The sequence below is a fragment of the Ochotona curzoniae genome, unplaced genomic scaffold, assembly GCF_017591425.1.
Source record: "Ochotona curzoniae isolate NIBS_2020 unplaced genomic scaffold, NIBS_Ocur_1.0 contig_1014, whole genome shotgun sequence".
Taxonomy (NCBI): domain Eukaryota; kingdom Metazoa; phylum Chordata; class Mammalia; order Lagomorpha; family Ochotonidae; genus Ochotona; species Ochotona curzoniae.
The window spans coordinates 36,442,680-36,466,831 of record NW_024464920.1 but is presented as its reverse complement, the minus strand read 5'-3'; the positions used below and the strand labels follow the sequence as shown (position 1 = coordinate 36,466,831).

The 24,152-nt window shown below is 59.4% G+C and overlaps 1 protein-coding gene across 1 annotated transcript in view; it reads left to right on the top strand.

Annotated features, from left to right (window-relative positions):
* Positions 1 to 22,585, top strand: part of LRP1 (LDL receptor related protein 1) — a 74,943-nt gene extending 52,358 nt beyond the window's left edge. The window contains exons 42-89 of the mRNA XM_040983235.1: positions 1,693 to 1,882; positions 3,677 to 3,881; positions 4,226 to 4,418; positions 5,082 to 5,207; positions 5,364 to 5,492; positions 5,663 to 5,782; positions 5,979 to 6,092; positions 6,263 to 6,412; positions 6,495 to 6,617; positions 6,932 to 7,048; positions 7,144 to 7,272; positions 7,543 to 7,665; positions 7,774 to 7,914; positions 8,024 to 8,214; positions 8,896 to 9,079; positions 9,161 to 9,246; positions 9,392 to 9,511; positions 9,923 to 10,110; positions 10,213 to 10,418; positions 10,776 to 10,964; positions 11,742 to 11,890; positions 12,279 to 12,372; positions 12,487 to 12,603; positions 12,782 to 12,901; positions 13,170 to 13,292; positions 13,469 to 13,594; positions 13,906 to 14,022; positions 14,646 to 14,752; positions 14,839 to 14,971; positions 15,971 to 16,090; positions 16,230 to 16,352; positions 16,591 to 16,731; positions 16,824 to 16,958; positions 17,056 to 17,175; positions 17,708 to 17,976; positions 18,116 to 18,294; positions 18,550 to 18,656; positions 18,773 to 18,889; positions 19,140 to 19,316; positions 19,431 to 19,571; positions 19,677 to 19,850; positions 20,014 to 20,175; positions 20,427 to 20,601; positions 20,710 to 20,811; positions 20,965 to 21,029; positions 21,153 to 21,243; positions 21,352 to 21,496; positions 21,646 to 22,585. Coding sequence (XP_040839169.1) covers positions 1,693 to 1,882; positions 3,677 to 3,881; positions 4,226 to 4,418; positions 5,082 to 5,207; positions 5,364 to 5,492; positions 5,663 to 5,782; positions 5,979 to 6,092; positions 6,263 to 6,412; positions 6,495 to 6,617; positions 6,932 to 7,048; positions 7,144 to 7,272; positions 7,543 to 7,665; positions 7,774 to 7,914; positions 8,024 to 8,214; positions 8,896 to 9,079; positions 9,161 to 9,246; positions 9,392 to 9,511; positions 9,923 to 10,110; positions 10,213 to 10,418; positions 10,776 to 10,964; positions 11,742 to 11,890; positions 12,279 to 12,372; positions 12,487 to 12,603; positions 12,782 to 12,901; positions 13,170 to 13,292; positions 13,469 to 13,594; positions 13,906 to 14,022; positions 14,646 to 14,752; positions 14,839 to 14,971; positions 15,971 to 16,090; positions 16,230 to 16,352; positions 16,591 to 16,731; positions 16,824 to 16,958; positions 17,056 to 17,175; positions 17,708 to 17,976; positions 18,116 to 18,294; positions 18,550 to 18,656; positions 18,773 to 18,889; positions 19,140 to 19,316; positions 19,431 to 19,571; positions 19,677 to 19,850; positions 20,014 to 20,175; positions 20,427 to 20,601; positions 20,710 to 20,811; positions 20,965 to 21,029; positions 21,153 to 21,243; positions 21,352 to 21,496; positions 21,646 to 21,786 — 6,794 coding nt within the window. The 3' untranslated portion in view covers positions 21,787 to 22,585. The remainder of the gene's footprint in view (positions 1 to 1,692; positions 1,883 to 3,676; positions 3,882 to 4,225; positions 4,419 to 5,081; positions 5,208 to 5,363; positions 5,493 to 5,662; positions 5,783 to 5,978; positions 6,093 to 6,262; positions 6,413 to 6,494; positions 6,618 to 6,931; positions 7,049 to 7,143; positions 7,273 to 7,542; positions 7,666 to 7,773; positions 7,915 to 8,023; positions 8,215 to 8,895; positions 9,080 to 9,160; positions 9,247 to 9,391; positions 9,512 to 9,922; positions 10,111 to 10,212; positions 10,419 to 10,775; positions 10,965 to 11,741; positions 11,891 to 12,278; positions 12,373 to 12,486; positions 12,604 to 12,781; positions 12,902 to 13,169; positions 13,293 to 13,468; positions 13,595 to 13,905; positions 14,023 to 14,645; positions 14,753 to 14,838; positions 14,972 to 15,970; positions 16,091 to 16,229; positions 16,353 to 16,590; positions 16,732 to 16,823; positions 16,959 to 17,055; positions 17,176 to 17,707; positions 17,977 to 18,115; positions 18,295 to 18,549; positions 18,657 to 18,772; positions 18,890 to 19,139; positions 19,317 to 19,430; positions 19,572 to 19,676; positions 19,851 to 20,013; positions 20,176 to 20,426; positions 20,602 to 20,709; positions 20,812 to 20,964; positions 21,030 to 21,152; positions 21,244 to 21,351; positions 21,497 to 21,645) is intronic.
* The last annotated feature ends 1,567 nt before the right edge of the window (positions 22,586 to 24,152 follow it).

Genomic DNA, 24,152 nt, shown 5'->3' with positions numbered 1-24,152 from the left:
TCATTCATTCGTTCACCCTGTCAGGTGCTCAGTAGTGAGTTGGGCGTGCAACGGGGAAGAAAGTAACCCTGTCCTTTCATGATCCCCTGGGACAGGTCCTGCCTTGCCAGCTCACATTCACCAATGCCCAGCCGAGAAGCATCGCTTCCCCAGCTGAGCCCCACAATCTAATCCCGACTGGACCTGGGGACACTGGCCCCACTGCCCCTCTCCAAGGCTGATCTTTAGATTCCAGTGTAGCAAACAGGGCCTTTAAAACAAAACAAAACAAAACAAAAACTCATGTTCATCCTATGTGAAAGACATAGAGCTCCCATCCACTAGGTGATACCCCACAAATGCTTGCAACAGCCAAAGCTTGAGCAGGCCAAGGCTGGGGGCCTGAAACTCAGTCCAAGTCTTCCATGTGGATGGCTGAGGCCTGAGTAGTTCAGCCATCACTGCTACTTCCCAGGGTGCACATCAGCAGGAAGCTGGAGTTGGAAACAGAGCTGGGACACAAACTTTGGCACTCTGATAATAGTGAGGTCTTAGCCCCTGCACTAATGTGTACCCAACAGCCCTTGCTTCATCCTGCTGCTTGAAGCCACGAAACCCCTGGGTCTCCTCCTTGCACACTATTCTCAGGCCTGTCTAGCTCTTTTTCTGAAAAATAAATAAATAAATAATTTAAAAAATAATTACAGCAAGAATTACAGGAAGAAGAGGGAGAGGCAGAGAGATCTTCCATCCACTGTTTACTCCGCAGATGGCCAACAACAGCCAGCCACTGGACCAGGAGCTTCATTTGCATCTCCCACATGGGTGCAGGGGCCCAAATACTGGACATCTTCTGCTACTTTTCCCAGGCACTTTAGTGGGAGCTGGGTCAGAAATGGAAATAACCAGGATAGTACTCAACCAGCACTCATATGGGATGCTGGTGTCGCAGGCAGTGGCATAATCCACTATGCCACAATATCTCCCTTGTTTTTGTTTGTTCTTGTTTTTGTTTTTTTATTATTTTATTTGAAAGGGAGAGTTAGAAAGATCTTCCAGTTTACTCTGCAAATGATCGCAATGGCTGAGGGGTGGGCTGGACCAGGCTAAATCTAGGAGCCAGAAACTCCATCCTGATCTCCTACAGGCAGAGACCTAAGCCCTCGGGGCATCTTCTGTTACTTTTCCCAGCAACTTTAGCAGGGAGTTGAATCATAAGTGGAACAGCCAGGACTCAAACCAGCTCTGCTATGGGATGCTGGTGTCACGGGCGACAGCCTAACCCACTGTGCCCCAGGGCCAGCTGCCCATGCCCTTGGCTCTATAAGCTGAGTTCAGGTCCTCTGCTTCCCCCATCAGTCAAGTTTAGAGTCTTTTTTAAAGTAGGATGCTTCCCGTGGGCAGCCCAGGTAGAATCTGATTTGTTGAAATTCAACTTGAACTCAGCTGGGCTGAGCTCCAGCTGCAGAAAAACCCTAACCCCTCCACCAAAGCAGACTGACCCCAGAGGAAGTGGGTAGGGAGGTAGGCCTTGGGAATGGCGGAGGATCTCAGCAGAGGGCGGGAGTGAAGATCTTGGTCAGATATTGGTGCAGAAGGTCAAATCTTGGTGCCCCCAAGCCATGTTGTGCAGACACATTCACACCCTCCCCCCACCTTTCAGCCAGGCACATAGATCTGGCCCCTTCAGCTCCCGCCCCTGTCTCTTTCCAGACGTGGGCTCCGTGGAAGGTCTGGCCTATCACCGGGGCTGGGACACACTCTACTGGACCAGTTATACCACGTCCACCATCACACGTCACACCGTGGACCAGACACGCCCGGGGGCCTTCGAGCGGGAGACAGTCATCACCATGTCTGGAGACGACCACCCACGAGCCTTCGTGCTGGATGAGTGCCAGAAGTGAGCTGCTGGATGCTTGAAGTGGGCCAGGGGGAACAGGGAAGGAAAAGGGCTCTGGGGGTTGGCAAAAGTAGAAGATCCTGGCCCTAGCCCAAGTGCTGGACTACTTTGCTGTGTGTCCCAGGGTGAGCTACACAGCCTCTCTGAGCTCCCATTTCCTTGGCTGTGATTTGAGGGTGACACTTTAGTTCCCTGAGCCAAGGGGCAGAGTGAGGACTGTGGAGCAGGCATCTGGCCTCATGACTGAGTCACTCAGATGAGAGCCACCATCCAGGCCCTAGGCTAGCTCCTTCCCAAGCCCCCAGGACTCCAACCCTAACACACAGAACCCGGTGGATTGTGTGCGTGCTAGTCTAGCCCTGTTCAATCCCCCTAGGTGGGTGAGGGGAGGGGAATAGCGATGGCCGGCCTGGAGCTGCCAGCAACACCAGAGAGGTGTTGTGGAAGCCTGTAGAAGCCAGGACTGGCAGCCGGCCTACAGTGCAGGGGATGGGAGGGCAGCCCAGACGGGGCAGGCCTTGGGCACAATCCAGGCTGAGGGAGGGATGGCTCAAGGCAGAGAGAGAGGAACAGCGGGGAGTTGGGGGGGCTCCCCCAGGCCGCTGGGGATGGGTCACTTGGGAGTCGAGAGCACAGCCAGGAAAAACTTGGGAGGAAGCTCCTCCCTGGGTGCTCCCCCAACCCAACAGGGGCAGGCCCTGGGCCTCCCCATGTGGGCCTCCGAGAAGCCGCCCAGTCGCCTTAGCAATCCTGGCCCAGATGTGAGAAACACTTTTTCCTCCTGATTCAGCAGCACTTAGAATCTCAGAAAGCTTTACTAGGAAACTAAGGGACAAACAAAACCCAAAAGCAGCTGCCTGGAAACCGCCAGGGTGGTGAGCTGGGAGCTGTCCCCCTGACGTCACTGGCCCCAGCCCAGCCCAGCCCGCCTGCCACCACTGAGCAAACACAAGCTCCCTCTGTTCCTTCTGCCCACCCCCTCTGCCTTGGCCCTGTCTGGTGGGCACAGCCCCCAGCTGATGACACCTGACCCTTAGCGACCGCACCTGTCTGGGGTTGGACCCACAGCCTGGAGCCCCCATGGAACAGCCAGTGCCTTGGGCTTCACTGCCCAACCCACCCAATGCCTTCCTTCTGAATCCACAAGGTTCTACAGTGCATTAAGGGATGTGGGACAGCTGTGTGACCTGACTCTCTGAGGGTAGTGCTGAGCCCAGGTCCAAGGGGCCACTTGGGGTACACTGCAGCTGGGACAGGGAGGCCCAGCAGAGAGCTAGGAATGGCTAGGGAAGAGCCCTCCTCCCTGGTGTACCCTGAAGCTGGCACTAGGGTGCTGGGGGTCCCCCAGGAGCATGCAGGTGGATGATCGGAATATCATCTCTTCCTCCCTCCCCTGCTCCCAGGCCCAGACTTGTCCCCAACTCCAGCACCCACAGTGGTATCTGACTGTGGGGTAGACACCCCCAGTGGGAACCAGCCAAGTCCCATCTAATCTTGACAAGTCTAGGGCCCTTGGCGTGCACGTTTCCTCCCGTGGCAGCTTAAGAGGGATATCCTCTCTCCTCATCCCCAGCTCTCCCAGACACACTGAGCATGAGCTGTATGCATGCATGGCCCAGCCCTTCCAGACACTGATGCAAATCAGCCTTGTTGGAACTGAGGTGGCCTTGCACTCCAGCCTACTACAACTGCTAGCTGAAGCCTGGTTTCTGGCTGGCCACATGTCCCGAAAGTGTTGTCCCTAGGCAGATTCTCAGGGTCTGACCCGACTCCCCGGGGCCCCTCTGCCCACAGCTTGATGTTCTGGACCAACTGGAACGAGCAGCACCCCAGCATCATGCGTGCAGCCCTGTCAGGTGCCAATGTCCTGACCCTGATTGAGAAGGACATCCGCACACCCAACGGCCTGGCCATCGACCACCGCGCTGAAAAGCTCTACTTCTCTGATGCCACCCTGGATAAGATCGAGCGGTGCGAGTATGACGGCTCCCACCGCTATGTGAGTGTGCAGGGCAGGTGGATGGGCTGGGTCCTGGGGGACAGCTGGTCAGCCAAGGAGAAAACTGTCCAGGCAAAGAGCAGTAGGCTGGGCAGCATGTGGCATGGCAGGAATCCACGCACATACGTTTACACACACACACACACACCCCCCACCCTGGGCCCCGGGATGAGTTTGTGGCTTGCCCGGCAAGTTAGATGAGGGAGGTAGTGAGATAACATGTGAGTCCTCCCTGTTCTCCGGCTGTCGGAGCCGTTAGTCCCCATGCAGCCAGCGCAGGAGATGGCACTGGGGAAGTTGCCCAAGGGATGCTGTCCATGACAGGGCCAGCTCTGTCTCCATAGGTGATCCTCAAGTCAGAGCCCGTGCACCCCTTCGGGCTGGCCGTGTACGGGGAGCACATCTTCTGGACGGACTGGGTGCGACGGGCAGTACAGCGGGCCAACAAGTATGTGGGCAGTGACATGAAGCTCCTGCGTGTGGACATCCCCCAGCAGCCCATGGGCATCATCGCTGTGGCCAATGACACCAACAGCTGTGAGTGGGACTACCTCAGCCTCACCCTCCTGCCTGCCACACAGCCAGGCCAGTTCAACTCCCTGGGGGGCTGCCCAGACACACAGTTCCAACACTCCTACTTAGCCGCACCCCCCAAGACTTTTGTGTGCACATGCAGAGCTCTGGCACGAGCCAGGACCCCTCTGTCAACAGCACATCCTTCATATGCACACCTTCTGATCAGGTCCCCGCGTACAGTCCTAGATAATCCCCTATACATGTACCCCAGTTATCTTCCCTATCTGGAGCCACACATATACACACAGACATGGACAGACACTGGAACTGGGTCATGCACAGGCAGGCCAGATGCTGCCCAATGCCCCGCATGCCCTTTACACATGCATGAACCCTTGCCCCCTGTATACCAGGCCCCTTGCACACTCCCCACATGTGCCCTGAACCCTGCATCGCCTACCTGGATCTCATGGCCCACTGGAGTCTCTCCTCCAAACACTCCCTCAAAACCTACAGCACCCCAGGAGGAGCCCCCCAACGTCCTCTCCCTTCCACCCCCAGTGGGCCAGGAAGCACTCACTGGGCCTGCCACAGGGAGGTCCAGGGAAGACAGGGAGTGGGGCGCAGGGGCAGGTCCATGCCAAAGACACTCTGCAAGCCCACGGTCACTCCATCTCTGCTCAGGTGAGCTTTCTCCTTGCCGCATCAACAACGGGGGCTGCCAGGACCTGTGTCTGCTCACTCACCAAGGCCATGTCAACTGCTCATGCCGAGGGGGCCGCCTCCTCCAGGAAGACCTCACCTGCAGAGGTGAGAGCAAAGGAGGTTGGGACTAGGGAGGAGAGGACATATCCTCCCAGCACACCCTACTCCCCAACAGCCTTTGGGCCATGAGAAGCCAAATGTTCCTGGGGTGAGGGGTTGGTGGTGAGGGCCTGGCTCATGGCACCCCTTTCATCCCCCCAGCGGTGAATTCCTCGTGCCGGGAGCAGGATGAGTTTGAGTGTGCCAACGGCGAGTGCATTAGCTTCAGCCTGACGTGTGACGGTGTCTCCCACTGCAAGGACAAGTCCGACGAGAAGCCATCCTACTGCAGTAAGCAGCCTGCGCCTGCCCTACATCCATCAGCCCCTGGGCATCCTCAGCTCCTGGGGGACAGAACCACTGGCAGCACATTCCAGGGCCTTAGCAGGCCACTGGCACCTGCAGGACCCCTGTGCCCCAACCTGCCGCTGACTCGCCCCTTCCTTCCCCTTCCCATGTAGACTCGCGCCGCTGCAAGAAAACTTTTCGCCAATGCAGCAACGGGCGCTGTGTGTCCAACATGCTGTGGTGCAACGGGGCAGATGACTGCGGGGATGGCTCCGATGAGATTCCCTGCAACAGTAAGTGGGCCCCGGCCCTACCCCCATGGGAAACTCTAACCCCTGCCCCATACTCACCCTGGATGAGCCTGGGCCATCTCCCACCCTGACTGCAGGCAGTCAGCTCAGGGTGCCCCTAGGGCAGGGATGGGCAGGTGATTTGAGCCCAGGACTCTGGCCTGGTGGTGTACCGCTGTATGGTCGGGGCCTGTTGCAGAGACAGCCTGTGGCACGGGCGAATTCCGCTGTCGTGACGGGACCTGCATCGGAAACTCCAGCCGCTGCAACCAGTTTGTGGACTGCGAGGATGCCTCAGACGAGATGAACTGCAGTGCGTGAGCCCCTGGCCCAACCCCTAGAACCCTCCTGCCCCTTGGTGCCTGCCTGCTCTTGCATCCCCGCAGCCCCGCCTCTCCTGCTGCCCCTGGGCTCTCCTGGGATTCAGGCAGCTGCCCCAGCTGAGTCAGATGGTACCCCCTCGCCCCCCCACACACACACCAGGTGCGACCGACTGTAGCAGCTACTTTCGCCTGGGCGTGAAGGGCGTGCTCTTCCAACCCTGTGAGCGAACGTCACTGTGCTATGCACCCAGCTGGGTGTGCGACGGAGCTAATGACTGCGGGGACTACAGTGACGAGCGCAACTGCCCAGGTCAGCCCACAGCCAGGGGTGCGGCAGACTGGCCCTGCCACTGCAGACCCTCACATGTGCCTCCCCCACCCCTGCCCAGCAGGTGTGAAGCGCCCTAGATGCCCCCTGAACTACTTCGCTTGCCCCAGTGGCCGCTGCATTCCCATGAGCTGGACATGTGACAAGGAGGATGACTGTGAACATGGCGAGGATGAAGCTCACTGCAGTGAGTGACCACAGTCCCCCATCCCTCCTAGCCTGGCTGTTCTAGCACTCCGAAAGCCTCCTGGGCCCCACCCACGAGATCCTCATGGAGAAGGGCTCCAAGGCCATGGCCATCTGCTCCACAACCCAGCTGCTCATCCTCTAGCCTGGGACCCATTTCTCCAGCTCCTCCTGAGCCCCACGAAGGGAAGGGTCTCACTGGATTAGTGAGGGCAGGGAGTCTTTCCAGGCCTCCTCGGGGGCCTCTCGCTGCTTGGGCTGAGCCATCTGCTGACCTCCACCCTCCCTTCTAACCATGGCTTTCCACCCCCCCAGACAAGTTCTGCTCCGAGGCACAGTTCGAGTGCCACAACCATCGCTGCATCTCCAAGCAGTGGCTGTGTGATGGCAGCGATGACTGCGGGGACAACTCCGATGAGGCAGCTCACTGTGGTGAGGGCAGGCACACTGGGAGGGACAAGCCCCACCCCAGGCTGCTGTGACAGCTCCTGACTCTCCTCCTCCATGGCTCCCTGTCCCTCCCACAGAAGGCAAGACGTGCGGCCCCTCCTCTTTCTCCTGCCCTGGCACCCATGTGTGTGTGCCCGAGCGCTGGCTCTGTGATGGTGACAAGGACTGTGCTGACGGTGCCGACGAGAGTGTCACAGCCGGCTGCTGTGAGTGACAGGGATGCTGTGATGTGTGGGAGGGCAACAGGAGGGTACCAAGGATGAACCCCATGTGACAGACAGGGAAAGTGAGTCCAGGAAGAGGATTTGCCTCTCAGCAGAGCCATACTGCCAGCAAACCATGGCCTGCAGTCTCGCCACCCCGGGCAGGGGTAGGGTGTTGGAAAGGCTTTGTCCAGGTCCCTGGTGGGGCCCCAGGAGTGGGTCGGGGGGCAGGGGGCAGCGCTGAGGGGATTGTGTGTCGGCTGCTGTCCCCAGTGTACAACAGCACATGTGATGAGCGAGAGTTCATGTGCCAGAACCGCCAGTGCATCCCCAAACACTTCGTGTGCGACCATGACCGTGACTGCACTGATGGCTCGGACGAGTCCCCAGAGTGTGGTGAGCATCTCCTGAGTGCCGCCAGACTGCTGTGGGAGGCCTCCGGGTGGGCATGTGCCCAGGACTTCCACCTCACTTGGCCCTTCCTCCTCTCCCTCTGTTCCTCAGAGTACCCGACCTGCGGCCCCAACGAGTTCCGTTGCGCCAACGGGCGCTGCCTCAGCTCCCGGCAGTGGGAGTGTGATGGCGAAAACGACTGTCATGACCAAAGCGACGAGGCCCCCAAGAACCCACACTGCACCAGCCCAGGTGGGCCAAGCGGCCTACTCCCCCTACCCTACTCGCCCCTCTCTGCAGGCTGCCTGTGACCCCGTTTGACCTGCCCCCTCTCTCCCACCTCTGCCTTCCCCCTCCACAGAGCACAAGTGCAATGCCTCGTCACAGTTCCTGTGCAGCAGCGGGCGCTGTGTGGCCGAGGCCCTGCTCTGCAATGGCCAGGATGACTGCGGCGACGGTTCAGACGAGCGAGGCTGCCACGTCAACGAATGTCTCAGCCACAAGCTCAGCGGCTGCAGCCAGGACTGTGAGGACCTCAAAATCGGCTTCAAGGTGTGGGCACCCAGCACCCTGGATGGTAGAAAGAGGGAGAGCTTACACAGCTCCCCGCCCCAGCCCTGGTCACCGCACCCCTTGGCCAAACGCCTTGTCTACTCACTGGCATTTGGTGAAAGTGCGTACCGTGTACCAGCAAGGCCCTGAGGACTGGGGTTACAGCAGCAGAGGAAACCCCTCTGCCCAACTTACCCTGGGAGGAAGAAGCCGCGGGATGTGCTGAGAAGAGATTGGGGCTGTGAGAGATAGGAGCAAGACAAGCAGCGGGGAGTGTGTAGAGTGGCAGAAAAACATCAAACTATCTTGGTGCAAAAAAAAAAACAACTTTATGGGGGACAAAAACCATGTGTAGTTTTAAATCCATGAGCCTGGATACAGGCCCCTGGCCCAGGGGAGTGAGGGATTAGTTAGCAAAGGGGTCCGAGGTCTGGACCCTGGGCTGAGCATCCTGGAGGGGTGGCAGAGAGGCAGCACCTCCAGAGACACCCCGAGGGCATGTCGGAGGGCATGCCTGGCCACGGGTCCCTGTGTGCTAGCGCACCCATCACCCTATAGTTTCCCTGGGGCTCAGTTGCTGCCCCGAGCCCCGGGAGGGCCTCTCACCTCCTAGTACCCAGCCCGGAAACCCAGGGCCCCGCACCCAGCTCGAGGTCCCCTGTGCCCCACTCCCCCTTCCAGTGCCGCTGCCGCCCTGGCTTCCGGCTGAAGGACGACGGGCGAACATGTGCTGATGTGGACGAATGCAGTACCACCTTCCCCTGCAGCCAGCGCTGCATCAACACCCATGGCAGCTACAAATGTCTGTGCGTGGAGGGCTATGCCCCCCGTGGTGGCGACCCCCACAGCTGCAAAGCTGTCACTGGTAAGGCGGGCACTTGGAGTGGGAGGAAGCTGGTTGGGGGGAGCAGCTGAGGATGCTGAAGCCAGGGTCCTCTGTCTCCAGATGAAGAACCCTTCCTCATCTTCGCCAACCGCTACTACCTGCGCAGACTCAACCTGGATGGCTCCAACTACACACTGCTTAAGCAGGTAGCCACGCCCTGCCTCCTTGCCCCTGCCCACTCCCACCAAGTTCCTGCTTCTTGGCCTTCTGACTCCATCGTCACCCCATGAGCCTTGCCCCTGCTGCCACAACTGACGTCTTCTCCCCACTTCCCTCTCTGCACAAACCCAGGGCCTCAACAACGCCGTGGCCCTGGACTTTGACTACCGAGAACAGATGATTTACTGGACAGATGTGACTACGCAGGGCAGCATGATACGAAGGATGCACCTGAACGGCAGCAATGTGCAGGTGAGGCGTGGGGTGGCCCCAGTCCTCCATGGGCACCCCAGAGATGCCTTTCACCTCTGTTGTGGGGCCCTGCATCCTTTCCTCGCCCACTTGCCGGACCTCCTTCCTCCTTTCCTCCTCACCATGACACTGTACGGTTCTGCTCAGTGTGGCATTCCCCAAGCTCCTTGCCCACTGCCATTTTCTGGTCTTCTGGCTATCAGAAATTCGCCAGTCCCTGCCTGATGTTTCTTACACCTATACCTCCACCTCTGGGCACTTGGGGCCTAGGCATGTCCTTGCCAGCACCTCTGCTGATGCTTGCCCTACACCAGGCCAGCGCTGGGTGCCCAATGCTCTCCTGACAAAGCTGGGGAGCCTGAATCTTGGAGGGGTCACCCAGGGTTCATCTTCCTCTTGCCCTGCCGGCAGGTGCTTCACCGGACAGGTCTCAGCAACCCCGACGGGCTGGCTGTGGACTGGGTAGGCGGCAACCTGTACTGGTGCGACAAAGGCCGGGACACCATTGAAGTGTCCAAACTCAACGGGGCCTACAGGACGGTGCTGGTCAGCTCTGGCCTCCGCGAGCCCAGGGCCCTAGTGGTGGATGTACAGAATGGGTATGTGGGTGAGGAGGGTTTGGGGAAATACCCTGAAAGCAGGAGGGACCCTCAGGACCCCCAGGCCCACCCTGACTCACTGCCCTCCCCTCCTCCGGCCAGGTACCTGTACTGGACAGATTGGGGTGACCATTCACTGATTGGCCGTATCGGCATGGATGGGTCTGACCGCAGCGTCATCGTGGACACCAAGATCACCTGGCCCAATGGCCTGACACTGGACTACGTCACCGAGCGTATCTACTGGGCCGACGCCCGTGAGGACTACATCGAGTTTGCCAGCCTGGATGGCTCCAACCGCCATGTGGGTCAGTGTGCCAGTGAGGCCCACCCTGGTGCGGCAGGCCAGTGTGTGAGAGGCTGGCCAAGTCTTGGAGGCCACAGAGGTTCACTCTGAGGACTCTGCTTGCCAGGGCACTGCCCTGGACTGGTTCAGCTGCAAACAGGCAGGATGAGAGTTTCACTGCCATGGACTCTTGTGGGCAAATGGGCCTGAGGGACATGAGGAAGGAGAGCAGTACTGCTGCTTGTTAACTGCAACCTGGGGAAATCAGAGAACTTTTTGGAACTTGAGTCCATGCCTAGCCACAGGGTTGAGGGGGCAGGGGAGAGAAGAAGCTCTAGTGCCGCCTGGGGGCTGAGTCCTGCTGCACCTGTCCCCACAGTGTTGAGCCAGGACATCCCACACATCTTCGCGCTGACCCTCTTTGAAGACTATGTTTACTGGACCGACTGGGAGACAAAGTCCATCAACCGAGCCCACAAGACCACGGGTGCCAACAAGACGCTGCTTATCAGCACCTTGCATCGGCCCATGGACCTACACGTCTTCCACGCCCTGCGCCAGCCAGACGGTGAGAGAGCAAGGGCTGGGAGCAGGCATAGGCTGAGGCGGGCCACCCTCAGGGGTGATGTAGACAGAATACAGCCTGGCTCTATGCAATATCATGCTGCCCTGGGTATAACCCCAGAAGCCTTGTAGCAGCAAGGTCTAAGGCCTTTAGGAAGGAGCAAGAGTGTGGTGGTTGGGGTGCAGCCATGGAGACGGGACCCTAAGGCAGGTACCTGGGGTAGGGGGAGCACAGAAGTCACAGGATGCAATACTACAGATAGTCTGGGACCTTGAGTGGCGCCTCTCCTGTCCACAGCTTCAGCCATCTCCTGAGCATGGTAGGATTTTTTTTTTAAAGTGATCTATTTTTATAGGAAGGCCAATTTACAAAGGTGAGACAGAAAAATCTTCCATCCATTGTTTCACTCCCCAAATAGCTACAGCAGATGGAGCTGACCTCATCAGTAGCTTATTTAGGGTCTCCCACATGAGTTCAGGGTCCCAAGGCTTTGGATCATCCTTTGCTGCTTTCCCAGGCCAAAAGCAGGGAACTGAATAGGAAGTGGAACAGCTAGGACATGACCCAGTGCCCATATGGGATCCCAGTGCCTGCAAGGGAAGGATTAGCCAGTTGAAACCCGAGAGTGGTAGGATTTAGACTCATGCCACCAGCTCCGGGAAGGAGTTGGGCTGGACAACTTTGGGGAGGACCAGGGTGTGTGCTCCCAGCACCTGCCAGGGGCTGGTGGTCACACAGCACACCCAGGCAGCCTTCCCTTAGCTGCTGTCTCCCCGGCAGTGCCCAATCACCCATGCAAGATCAACAACGGGGGCTGCAGCAACCTGTGTCTGCTTTCACCGGGAGGTGGTCACAAGTGTGCTTGCCCTACCAACTTCTACCTTGGTGGTGATGGACGCACCTGTGTGTCCAACTGCACGGCGAGCCAGGTGAGGTGCTCCCTCAGCTACCCGCCTAACCCAACCAGCACCTCCAGTCCTCCTGGGACCCCAGCACCCACTGTGATGTCCTCACTCAGCTGGCTTCCCCACGCTAACACCCCCACATCTCTTGCCTACCTCTTGTCTCCCCACAGCAACACTTGTACACCTGTCCCCTCCCAACAAGCCCCTCACCCACCCTTGCCAGTGCCCCCGGCCCCCCAGTTTCCACACTGCCCACCCCCAGCTCCCTGCTTTGGTCCCCCAGCACTTATTGTACCTTCACCCCAAAACACTCTGACACTGCCACCCCTGGGAAATGTCCCAGCCCCTCACAACAAAGCCTTCTGAGTACCCAAGGCCCCCCGCCAACCCCTCTTGCCCCACTGCTCTCCAGTTTGTGTGCAAGAATGACAAGTGCATCCCCTTCTGGTGGAAATGTGACACCGAGGACGACTGTGGGGACCACTCCGATGAGCCCTCGGACTGTCGTGAGTGTCCAGAGCTGAGGGAGTGGAGAGTCGGGGGATGAGGGACAGGTGGAAGGGTGTGGCCATGCCCTGCCCCAGCCTTCTCTCCTGACACCAAGCATCCCTTGCCTTCAGCCGAGTTCAAGTGCCGCCCTGGCCAGTTCCAGTGCTCCACGGGCATCTGCACCAACCCTGCCTTCATCTGTGATGGGGACAACGACTGCCAGGACAACAGTGATGAGGCCAATTGCGGTAAGGGGGCTGCCCACCTCTCTGCCACCCACACTGCCCCAGGACCTCAGGGTGAGGAGACTTAAGCTAGCCCTCCCAGCTGGATTCCATCAGCCCTGGAGTCTGCACCCACCTCCCTCAGGGAATGGGCACCCACCTCACCCTTCCCTTGTCCTGACACGCGCCCCCATCCTCACAGACATCCACGTCTGCCTGCCCAGTCAGTTCAAGTGCACCAACACCAACCGCTGTATCCCTGGCATCTTTCGCTGCAATGGGCAGGACAACTGTGGTGACGGCGAGGACGAGAGGGACTGCCGTAAGTGCCCAGGGCAGCAGGTGGGCGGAACCCCTTTGCTGACTTCAGTAGACAGGCCCATCAGTTCTATTGGGCATAACTTGGTTTGCTCATAAAAGCTATCATGCTCAGTGTAAAGACATGCAGATGCAGATGCGAGTACCAGCTTCTGACACCAACCCTGCCTCCTTCCTGAGAAGTGGCTGGCAGGCAGGATGGCCAGGGCCCCGGCCGTGGGAGAGGGAGAAGACTGCCATGTTGAATGGGACCCTGTCACCTACCCCTACAGCTGAAGTCACCTGCGCCCCCAACCAGTTCCAGTGCTCCATCACCAAGCGCTGCATCCCCCGCGTCTGGGTGTGCGACAGGGACAATGACTGTGTGGACGGCAGCGATGAGCCTGCCAATTGTAGTGAGTTGTCCCACCTCCCCCAATCCCTGCACCGGCCATGGCCCCCCACAGAACCTGCCTTTCTTCAGCCGCTCCCTTCCCCCAGCATCAGGAGAACCCATGTGCTGCTGCCCCCCTCCCTGCACCCCACTCCTACAGGAGCCTCACCCTTGCCCATGCCCCCCGCCCCCTTGCAGCCCAGATGACCTGCGGAGTGGACGAGTTCCGGTGTAAGGACTCGGGCCGCTGCATCCCGGCACGTTGGAAGTGTGACGGAGAGGATGACTGTGGAGATGGCTCGGACGAGCCCAAGGAGGAGTGCGGTGAGCCCAGCCCCGACCCCGTGGCAGGTGTGGGGTGGAGATGGCAGTGTGTGCAGGCCAGGTCTTGGAGCCCACTGCCAGTGTTTCTGGCCCTGGGCCTACCAGACCCACTGTGGGACTGGGACTTGATTTCCCACATTCTGTACCTCCATACCTACCATCTCCTAGTACCCCATCTGTCTCTGCCCCTGCCCTGTCAGCTCATCCCAGGGAGTCAAAGCAGCCCTTCACCCCTCTTTGCCCTGGAACCCGGTCTGGGCTCCTGAACTCCCAGACACGCTCACCTGAGACCCTCCCTCTACCTCCCCCAGACGAGCGCACCTGTGAGCCTTATCAGTTCCGCTGCAAGAACAACCGCTGTGTGCCAGGTCGCTGGCAATGTGACTATGACAACGACTGTGGCGACAACTCAGACGAGGAGAGCTGCAGTAGGTCCTACCCCACACCCTGCAGCCTCCACTCCCACCCCCACCCCAGCCAGGAGGGCAGTAGCCCGTCCCGCCTCGCCCCTCCATGCTGTGTTTCTGAGTTTGTGCCATTTCACCTCATCTCACGTTTCTCTCCATTTTCACACTGTCCTCTCGGGCCTGCAGAGGTAGGTGTCTCTGACCCGCCCGTGCTCCCGCCACACCCCTGCCTCTGCCCCGGAGCCCGCCTGCCCCCGTGCTGTGCCTCACTGCCCATCATCCTCTGCTGGCCTCTCCCCCAACCCTGGTGCTTGTCTTCGTGATCTACCCCCTCCCCGGCTCCTCCCCCTACTGCCCTGTGCCCCACAGTATCCTGAGGGCAGGTCAGGGACCGATGCCCTCTGCTATGTATCCGTCCACAGTGGGGTAGGTGTGAGCACTGTCCATGCCCAACTGGTCCCCATGAGGAACAGCCTAATGACCGTCCCCAGTGCACCCAGGCATCTTGGTCACTGTTCCAAACAACTGTGGCCTTCAATGTCACTGGAATAGGCCTTGGGCACTGGAGGGTCCCCCTGGCAAGGGCTGGAGATGGGCTCCCACACCCACCCTCCCTGGGGCCTCTCTTGCCTGTCCTTCCCCAGCCCCGCGCCCCTGCTCCGAAAGCGAGTTCTCCTGCGCCAACGGTCGCTGCATCGCCGGACGCTGGAAGTGCGACGGCGATCACGACTGTGCTGACGGCTCGGACGAGGTGGGCAGGGAGACCCAGAGGAAAGAGGCAGAAAGGGCACAAGGGCAAAGCTGGAGCTGACCCAGCCGCCTGCTGTCCATCCACAGAAAGACTGCACCCCCCGCTGTGACATGGACCAGTTCCAGTGCAAGAACGGCCACTGCATCCCCCTGCGCTGGCGCTGCGATGCCGACGCCGACTGCATGGATGGCAGTGACGAGGAGGCCTGTGGCACTGGTGGTAAGCCCCCAGCCTGTCGTTCCCGCACTGTCCCAGCAATGACTTAAGTTAGATTGACTTTTTTATTTGAAAGATAGAGTTAGAGAGACAAGGGGAAATAGAGATTCTATCTGCTGATTATATCACTTTCCAAATGTTTGCAATGACCAAGGCTGGACCAGGCCAAAGCCAGGAGCTGGGTCTCCCACGTGGGTGGCAGGGACACAAGCACTTGGACCAGCCTCCAGTGTGTTTGTGAGGAGCCAGCTCTGGGGTGGACCAGCCAGGATTGCAACCAACGTTCATATAGGAACCTGGCGTTGTCCCTCATTGCTATTACTGAACATGTAGCATGCACCAGGCTTTGTCCTGGTAGTTGGGGATACATAAGGGAGACTTCTAAATGCTGGTGGGGAAAAATGGAATTCAAAGATAAGCTTGTTGTGGTACAAAAACATTGAGATCCCTGAACAGTTTTCTAGAAGATGCATTTTTTAGAAATGTTTGAGAGCACCCCCCTACCCCAGAAGCAGTAAGCAAGATCCTGGCACCCCTCTGAGTCGGCTGTACCCTGCTCACCTACACCTAGTCAGGCAGAATTCTGGGGGCTGTGTCCACCTGATTGCCCAGAGAAGCCAGTCATGCCGCCTCCCAGTCCGGGGCAAGGAGACCACATCTGCTCCTGGCCCACCTGCCTGGGCTCTGCAGCTCCCACTGCAAGAAGTGGGACATCCTCTGACCCAAGCTGTCAAACAGATAAGACCTTCACCCTAGGTCCTTCCTCCAGCCCAGGGATGCTCCTCTGTGTATCCCACAACCACCAGAGAAAGGGTGTGCGTTCCCCAAAAGGGGGTTGTTCCCCCTACCTGCTAACTCCTGAGGGAGGCAGTTTCTTGCCCCAGTCCACCTTGAGTCCAATCCACTGCCACCACTACTTTCTTGCTGATCCCTCTGTGGAGGGCAGGGCTCTGGGCAGGGTCCCCCCGGTGGCCTGCATTCACAGCCCACCCTGGGGTGCAGTGCGCACCTGCCCCTTGGATGAGTTCCAGTGCAACAACACCCTATGCAAGCCTCTGGCCTGGAAGTGTGATGGTGAGGACGACTGTGGAGACAACTCGGACGAGAACCCCGAGGAGTGCGGTAAGATTTGGCAGGGCAAGGGGGCGGGACTTCCTGGAGGTGAAGGGTGGAATCAGGAGGAATGTGGCTCTTGAGGTCCCCCCACACCCTTCTCCAAAGGGCCAGCTCACTCCAACTCTGCACCCTCCTGTCCCCATAGCCCGGTTTGTGTGCCCTCCCAACCGGCCCTTCCGCTGCAAAAATGACCGCGTGTGCCTATTGATCGGGCGGCAGTGCGACGGCACCGACAACTGTGGGGATGGCAGTGACGAGGAGGACTGCGGTGAGCAGGGGTCCTCGTGGGGCTGCACAGGGCCAACTGTGCATCCGAGGCATGGACTCGCCAGGGGTGTGGAGGATCCATAAGGCCCTGGGGGGAGAGGGGTGAAAGGAGCCCCATCTCAGAACAGGCTCTTCAGTAAGCTTCTAGGAAGGCAGCCTGGGATTTGCCAGTCTCTGTGGGGTCCCTAGCAAAAGAAGGGTGCAGCAGAGCCTGAAGCACCCCCTTCCCTGCACCTCAGAGCCCCCTACAGCCCAGAGCACCCACTGTAAGGACAAGAAGGAGTTCCTGTGCAAAAACCAGCGCTGCTTATCATCCTCACTGCGCTGCAACATGTTCGACGACTGCGGGGATGGGTCCGACGAGGAGGACTGTAGCATGGGTAGGCATGAGGGCCTGGCGGTGGGTGGGTGGGCAGATCCAGGGGGACAGGGCCCCACCCAGCTCAGCAATCATCTCTCTGTGGTCCCACAGATCCCAAGCTGACCAGCTGTGCCACCAACGCCAGCATCTGCGGGGATGAGGCACGCTGTGTGCGCACTGAGAAAGCAGCCTACTGTGCCTGCCGCCCAGGATTCCACACCGTGCCTGGGCAGCCCGGATGCCAGGGTAGGAAATGGATCCAGAGCGGGTGGGCAGGCGAGTGGGAGGCCCAGCTGCGAGACAGCCCATGGCCCTCCCCTGTGACACCCCCTCCTTCCCACAGACATCAATGAGTGCCTGCGATTCGGCACCTGCTCGCAGCTCTGTAACAACACCAAGGGCGGCCACCTCTGCAGCTGCGCCCGAAATTTCATGAAGACACACAACACCTGCAAGGCTGAAGGTGCCAGAGCTGGGGAGGGGAAGACAAGTGGAAGCCCAGCGTGAGCTCACACAAACACACACACATCCCTCCCTCAGGCCCGGGGAAGGGATGACAAGCAGGGGCCCAGCCTGACTGTGCTCACACTCACACACACACCCCTCTCCCAAGGAAAGGGAACACTTAGGCCCTGGCACACACTCACCATGCACACTCCCTACATACTCTGACATCTACATGCATGCCACCCACATACACACCTACCAGTCAGTCCCACAAGTATGTAAATATGTGCACAAAGACCCAGGGTCCACAGCTGCCCATACCCCAAGATGCACATGCTCGTCATGGTTACAACGCGTGGCGGGGGGCACCAGATGCCATCCTGACGCCATGGGAAAGCTGAGAGGACTTCTGCTGGATATCAAGAGTGTTGCCTTCTGCTTGGAGCAGGGGGCTGGCATAGGGAAGGCTGGATGGGGTTGGGCCACACGGCTCCGCTGCCCTCCACCAGCCCTGTCCTCACCACTAGCTACCTGCCCCACCCCTGCAGGCTCGGAGTACCAGGTCCTGTACATCGCTGACGACAACGAGATCCGCAGCCTATTCCCCGGGCACCCCCACTCAGCTTATGAGCAGGCCTTCCAGGGTGACGAGAGCGTCCGCATCGATGCCATGGACGTCCATGTTAAGGCCGGCCGTGTCTACTGGACCAACTGGCACACGGGCACCATCTCCTTCCGCAGCCTGCCACCTGCCGCACCTCCCACCACTTCCAACCGTCACCGGCGGCAGATCGACCGAGGTGTCACCCACCTCAATGTGAGTGTACCTCCAGACATGAATCCCAGAGCAGACCTCGCCAAGGATGGGGCGGTGGGCAGCTTTGCCTGTGGTCCAGGGACAGTGGTAGCAGTGGGAGGAGAGGAGGGAGGGCAGGGAGAACCTGTCGTACATTCAGATTTCAGGCCTGAAGATGCCCAGGGGCATCGCAATCGACTGGGTGGCCGGGAACGTGTACTGGACCGACTCGGGCCGGGATGTGATCGAGGTGGCACAGATGAAGGGCGAGAATCGCAAGACACTCATCTCGGGCATGATCGACGAGCCACACGCCATCGTGGTGGACCCGCTGCGGGGGTGGGTGAGGGCCCTGGCAGGGGCAGCTGTGCGCTGGGGCAGCACGCGGCAGCCCCAGCCCCTCCCTTGGGGCCTCCCCTCTGCCTGCCCCCAAAAGACTCCACCCACTCACACTGGTGGTGGCTTGACCTGATGACAGGAGAGGGCTGGGAGAAGGAAGATGACAGAACAGCAGTCCCTGTGCCCAACCTAGGAGCTGGCTTGGACTACCCCCAACTCTGGCTTTGACCCACCCTCTGCCCTCTCCCTCCACAGCACCATGTACTGGTCCGACTGGGGGAATCACCCCAAGATTGAGACAGCTGCCATGGACGGGACCCTTCGGGAGACGCTGGTGCAGGACAACATCCAATGGCCCACAGGTCAGTTGAGACACATGCAGGGGCAGTGGGCCAGCTCACCCGAGAGTCCAGGAAGGCAGCGGGCGATAAGGAGGGGAGGCCAGGCCCTCACCGTGCCTCCCCTGTCCCCTTCCCAGGCCTGGCCGTGGACTACCACAATGAACGTCTGTACTGGGCCGACGCCAAGCTCTCAGTCATTGGCAGCATCCGGCTCAACGGCACAGACCCCATCGTGGCCGCAGACAGCAAACGAGGTCAGGGCCCTCAGTGGGGTGTCACAGACGGATGATTGGTGGGAAAGAGCAAAACTGCCGTGGCCCACGAGTCCTAGGCATAACAGTGGCCACAGGAAAAGGAGGGCCAGGCAGGTGGGGGTGGCTGGGGTTTGATGTCAGAGTGCTGAGTTTTGAGTGCCTGGAGAGAGGGCAGGAGCAGGGCCTGACTGTCCTTCCGGACATTGTCCGTCGTCCGCCCGCCCCTCTCTAACTCCACCTCCTCCTACAGGCCTGAGTCACCCCTTCAGCATCGATGTCTTTGAGGATTATATCTATGGCGTCACCTACATCAATAACCGCGTCTTCAAGATCCATAAGTTTGGACACAGTCCCTTGATCAACCTGACAGGCGGTCTGAGCCACGCCTCTGATGTGGTCCTGTACCACCAGCACAAGCAGCCCGAAGGTGCGGGGAAAGCTCTGAGTCTGGAAGCGAGGGCCTTTGGAGCCTGGCTGGGCAGGGGAGTGATCATGGCCCACAGGGCTCAGCATCCTCCCCTTTCTCCCTTGCACTCTACAGTGACCAACCCCTGTGACCGCAAGAAGTGCGAGTGGCTCTGTTTGCTGAGTCCCAGCGGGCCCGTGTGCACCTGTCCTAACGGCAAGCGGCTGGACAATGGCACCTGTGTGCCCATTCCCTCGCCAACGCCCTCACCAGATGGTACGCCCCCCACCTCTCCCTGCACCACCCCCACTGTGGCCCAGGTCAGCCTCCCCAGCTCCCTTGCAGTACCCACTGGTGCTCATGCTCAGCTCCTCACCGTAGCTCCCCGGCCTGGGACCTGCAACCTGCAGTGCTTCAATGGTGGCAGCTGCTTCCTCAACGCCCGCAGGCAGCCCAAGTGCCGCTGCCAGCCCCGCTACACGGGCGACAAGTGTGAACTGGACCAGTGCTGGGAGCACTGTCGCAATGGGGGCACCTGTGCCGCCTCCCCCTCTGGTAAGCCCCTTGGCTGCAGCCCTGCCTCCATCACCCTCCAGGCCTCTGTGTCCGCTCAACAAGGTTCCCTGGGGTTGGGATCCTCAGGGCTCCACCTCCACCCAGCCCTGGTTTCTGTGCAGCAGCAGCAGGGCGAGTCCACTCACACTTCCTCTCTCACCAGGCATGCCCACGTGCCGGTGCCCCACAGGCTTCACGGGCCCCAGATGTACCCAGCAGGTGTGTGCAGGCTACTGTGCCAACAACAGCACCTGTACCGTCAACCAGGGCAACCAACCCCAGTGCCGCTGCCTCCCTGGCTTCCTGGGGGATCGCTGCCAGTACCGTGAGTGAGCCAGGCCCGGGCCCAGGGAGGGAGCTGGGACTCCTGGGGTGTGCCTCCCTGACCTAGCAAGCTCCCTGTGCATCGGACCTTCAGCTACATGCTCAGGGACATCCTTGTACCTTGGAGCCTGCGATGTGGGTTCTCTAGGAAACCCAGGATGCCCCCGCTCCCCCCCACACACACACAGACACACAAGTTCCGAAGGTGAGAGTGGAACCTGAGGCACTTCCTCTCCCACCCCCCCATGGCAGGGCAGTGCTCGGGCTACTGTGAGAACTTTGGCACATGCCACATGGCTGCCGACGGCTCCCGGCAATGCCGCTGCACTGCTTACTTCGAAGGACTCAGGTGTGAGGTCAACAAGTGCAGCCGCTGTCTCGAGGGCGCCTGCGCGGTCAACAAGCAGACTGGCGATGTCACCTGCAAGTGAGTGGGCTCTGCCTCCCTGCTGCAATCCCACTCCTTCCAGCCCCAACCCTCCCCTGGCCCTGGCCTCACAGGCCCCGCCACCCAGCCTCCATCTCCTTTCTGCAGCTGCACCGATGGCCGCGTGGCCCCCAGCTGCCTGACCTGTGCTGGCCACTGCAGCAATGGCGGTTCCTGCACCATGAACAGCAAAATGATGCCCGAGTGCCAGTGAGTTCGACCTGGCTCACGTCCTACCCAACACTAGTCCTGTTCTTCCCGAATCTCAGCTTCCCCTGCTCTTCACACCCCCCAGACCCTGCCCACTGTCCCCAGTGGCTGTGATCCTGGGGCAGCCTTCTCAGCCCCACCCTCCCTCTGCAGGTGTCCCCCTCACGTGACAGGACCCCGGTGTGAAGAGGAGGTGGTTAGCCAGCAGCAGCCAGGACGTAAGTGGCAGGGGGCGGTACTATTGGGGCCTCCATGATGTAGAGCGGGGTGCGGGGGAAACTTTGGGCCCCCCAGTTCCCCGAGTCCTGACTCCATTCCCCCCCCTGCTGTCTTCCCTCTAGACATGGCTTCCATTCTCATTCCACTGCTGCTGCTGTTGCTGCTGCTGCTGGTGGCTGGGGTGGTTTTCTGGTATAAACGGCGAGTCCGAGGGTGAGTCACTGGCGTCTGGAAAGTTCCAGTCCTCCCCCCCGACCAGCTCTCCTCTCCCAACCCCCATCCCGGGGATCTCTGGGCCCCTCACCCTGCTGCTCCTCCTAGGGCCAAGGGCTTCCAGCACCAGCGGATGACCAATGGAGCCATGAACGTGGAGATAGGAAACCCTACCTACAAAATGTACGAAGGCGGAGAGCCCGATGATGTGGGAGGCCTGCTGGATGCTGACTTTGCCCTGGACCCTGACAAGGTGGGCTGCCCGTGGGGTCGGGGCTGCTCCCTAGCAAGGCACAGGGGTGTGTAGGCTGGGTGGCAGTCGGGACGGAAGGGCTGGTGGACCCCATGCCACAGCACCCAGCAGCCCCTCAGTCCCTGCTGACCCTCTCTGTCACTCTGCAGCCCACCAACTTCACCAACCCCGTGTATGCCACACTCTACATGGGGGGCCACGGCAGCCGCCACTCCCTGGCCAGCACGGACGAGAAGCGAGAACTCCTGGGCCGGGGCCCCGAGGATGAGATAGGGGACCCCTTGGCATAGAACCCTCCCCCAGAGAGCCTCCTGCCCTCCATCTCCCCTAGCCCAAGCAGTCCTTCCATGTGCCCCCTCCCCAGCCAGCCCTTGGCCGGCCCAGCCGGATGTATAAATGTACAAATGAAGGAATTACTTTTTATATGTGAGCGAGCAAGCAAGCCAGCCAGCGAGCAAGCGAGCAAGCGAGCACAGTGTTATCTCCTCTCAGTCCCTTCCACCTGCCCAGCCCCCAGAACCCCAGCACCGCCTGGGGGAGGGCAGGTGGGCTCCGGGGAGGCTCCTGCAGCTTCATCAAGGTACGAGGGGGCCGCCCCCAACCCTCCCCCAGACGCACCCCACAGGGAGTGCTGGCTGGTCCTGGACACTTTACCAAGGCGCTCCCCTCTCACTCCCATCCTCTCACCTCTGTCCCAGCTACCCACCTCCCCATTGCTGGGCGCTCATTCCAAGGAAGAGGGAGAGTTCTTTCATTGCCCCTGTCTGACTGGAAGGGAAAAGTGGAGATGGTTAGTTCTTGGAGGGGGTTGGTCAACCCAAGCCCTAGCCCCTGCTCTAGGGGCACCTCTGAGATGGCCCCACTCATCACCCCTTCCAGACAGGTCCTCCCCTTCCCCGCTGCCGTTCTCCCCCTCGCTACCCCACCCCCCTCCCAAGGCTGGAGACCTTGGTGACAGGTGCCCAAGGAGGAGGAGGAGGATCCCGCCGAGGAAGGGCAAGCGGGCAGCCCCGTTTTGGGGACCTGAACGTTTTAATAATTTTTGAATTCCTTTACAACTAAATAACACAGATATTGTTATAAATAAAATTGTTAAAAAAAAAAAAAAAGAAAAAGAAAAAAGATGCCTGTGTCTGCCTTTGAATGTGATGCTGAGCTGGGGCTGCGCTTGCCTGCTTCAGCCACCAGAGGGAGTCCTGCTGTCCATTGGAGGCCCGCCTGGAAGAGAGGCCTCCCTTAGGGTCTTGCCCAGTGCAAGGCAGCAGGGGTAGCATTGGATTTGGCACTGGTCCCTTCACCGTGTGATTTCGAGCCTGTGAATTCATCTCTCTGGTTAGTTTGCATTGCCACTTCTAGGGGACATCACCACCACCTCTACCAACAATGCTGTCCCGTGACAATCCCACCAGATGGTACTGGGGTTGGGCAGTGGCTCTCCCTGCCCAAGTTCATTTGCTCTGAAGCGGTGACATCACACTTCCTGGGGACCCACCCAAGAAGACCACCAATAGATACAGCTCATTAAGGGATGCACAGGGCTTAGCAGGAAAAGTTGGTACCAATTAAAGATATCCTAGGACTACTTACTCTGGAATCCTTTGCCGGAGGTCACACGGTTCAGGACCCAGAGAGCATTCACACCCACTCTCCCCTGCAGCAGTGATCCCAGGGAGGGGGCTGTCCCAACTCAGAGGGGAGGGCTACAGTCAACCCCTCTGTCACGGGTTTCAGGGGCCTGGGGATTCCTTGCTTGCTTCCCCTGTCTCTGGAAAAGTGTGGGTGACAGCACCTCCAGAAACAAGAGGCTTCCCTTTCCCTCTTTCCTTGGGATTTCTTCTTTTTTAATGGTTACAACAGCTGAAGCTGAACTGATTGAAAGTCAGGAACCAGGAACATTTTTTTAAAGATATTTTATTTTTTTATTGCAAAGTCAGATATACAGAGAGAAGGAGAGGCAGAAAGGAAGGTCTTCCGTCCGATGATTCATTCCCCAAGTGACCACAACGGTCGGTGCTATGGCTGATCCTAAACCAGGAGCCTCTTCCAGGTCTCCTATGTGGGTGCAGGGTCCCAAGGCTTTGGGCCGTCCTTGACTGCCTTTCTGGGCTGGATGGGAAGTGGAGCTGCCGGGATTAGAACTGGTGCTCATATGGGATCCTGGTGCATTCAAGGCGAGGACTTTAGGCGCTACGCTATCATGCTGGGCCCAACCTTGGGATTTCTAATCTCCTCTTCCTAGCCAGCTCTTGGGCTCTTGAGAGCTTCTGCCTACTCCCTAGGAACCCAAGATCCCAGGGGCTGAGCAACCCAGGAGAGGCAGAGACGGGCCTCCTTGTTGGTGGCTGAGTGAATTGTACTCCTATCTAGCCACCAGGTGGCGCCCACACTCCTGCCGGACTGCTCATCCTGAAGCCCATCATTGCCCCTCCTCATCACACACTAATTATGCACCTGCCGGAGGACCCCAGCCCAGCCTCTCACTTCCTTCCCTCGGGCTATTTTGCCACACACCCTCCTCCCCCCTCCGCCAGTCAGCTTCCGTCTCGCAGCGGCTCTCCCCTTCTCCCTTCCAAACAGCCGCCACCCCTTCAACCCCTCCCTCCACCAGCCCGTACATCTGGCGCCCCCCGGGAGCCACTGATTCTCTCTGCCTGTC